General features: G+C 70.7%; 1 protein-coding gene across 1 annotated transcript in view; it reads right to left on the bottom strand.

Annotated features, from left to right (window-relative positions):
- The window catches only part of CHLNCDRAFT_56430 (hypothetical protein), a gene marked incomplete at its 3' end in the record, with an annotated part of 5,916 nt that overhangs the window by 1,969 nt on the left and 2,731 nt on the right, over window positions 1-1,216 (bottom strand). The window contains exons 6-8 of the mRNA XM_005851605.1: window positions 525-664; window positions 319-390; window positions 8-44 (exon numbers count right to left, since the gene is read on the bottom strand). Of these exons, the coding sequence (XP_005851667.1) occupies window positions 8-44; window positions 319-390; window positions 525-664 (249 nt within the window). The remainder of the gene's footprint in view (window positions 1-7; window positions 45-318; window positions 391-524; window positions 665-1,216) is intronic.

Below are 1,216 nucleotides of genomic sequence, written 5' to 3'. Positions count from 1 at the left end.
AGCGCACGCCGTGCGCCGCCAGGTGCGCCACATACCCGCGCTCGCTGTGGGGGGCAGGCGGCAGCCGGGGTTGGGAGTTCAGGGGTTTGCGGGCGAGGCGAGGGGTGCAGGGGGTAGAGGTTAGAGAAGCCTGCAGCCGCCAGCCTCCTCAAGCAGGCAGCCCTGCCTGCACCTCCTCCACCCCACACGCCGCAGGCTGGCTGGACACCCTGCTGGCGGGGAGGCGATCAAGCCTCTGGTACCCACCCCAGCGTGTGCGCGCCCCAGCCACGCCCGTGCCCAGCCCCCACCTTCCCTCGCCGCCTGCCCTGCCCTCACCTGGGCAGCAGGAACAGCACCGCATCCCCCTTGTGGCCCAGCCGGGCGGTGCGCCCCACGCGGTGCACATACCTGCAGGGCAGAAGCAGGAAAAGAGGACGGAAAATGACGCACAAAGCCCAGCGCAGCCCCAGCGTGCCAGCCCCGCGCTGCCCCGCCCCGTCCCGCACAAGCACAAGGCCAGCGCAGCCCCAGCCCCGCCTCACTCCGCGGCCTCCCCCGGAGGGTCGAACTGCACGATGTCTGTCACGGCAGGGAAGTCCAGGCCGCGGGCGGCGACGTCGGTGCACAGCAGCACGCCCGCGGCGCAGCGTGCAAAGCGCAGGAAGGCCGCCGTGCGCTCCGCCTGCGGCGGCGGCGGGTGGTGGGTGGCGGGTGGCGGGGCGAGGGGTCAGGCTGGATGCAGAGCAGGGTGGCTCCACCCAATGTTGTGGATACAGTTTGTTTCATAGATGTGTGGGTTAAGGCAGGCAGGCGGGAGAAAAGCAGCAGGTATGCTGGCCGGGGGTGCACGAGCGGCGGGCTCGGGATCAGCCGGCGCCTGCCCGCCTTCCTGCCCAGGCCAGTCGGCGCCGGCCCCAGACCCAGCCCCGCCTCCCTCCTTGCCTGCGGCATGCCTCCGTGCAGCTTGAGGATGGGCGCGGCGTGGCGCTGCAGCAGGCGCTCTCCGGTGGCTGGCTCCCAGGCGTCGGCAAACACTGTGGTGGGGCGGGGTGCAGGGGGCGCGGGCACGCTGCGTTTGCGTGTTGTGCTTACAGGCTGCATGTCCGCACAGGAATGCACACAACCCGACCACCCACATCCCTGCACACACCACCACTCACGCACACACCACCACCACTACATGGCCACACACAACCCGCCCACACACCCACATCCCCAAACACACCCCGCCCAC

This window comes from Chlorella variabilis (genome assembly GCF_000147415.1).
Source record: "Chlorella variabilis unplaced genomic scaffold CHLNCscaffold_1, whole genome shotgun sequence".
In the NCBI taxonomy this organism is placed as follows: Eukaryota; Viridiplantae; Chlorophyta; class Trebouxiophyceae; order Chlorellales; family Chlorellaceae; genus Chlorella; species Chlorella variabilis.
The sequence above is the reverse complement of the archived record's forward strand: the minus strand, read 5'-3'. Positions and strand labels throughout refer to the sequence as shown.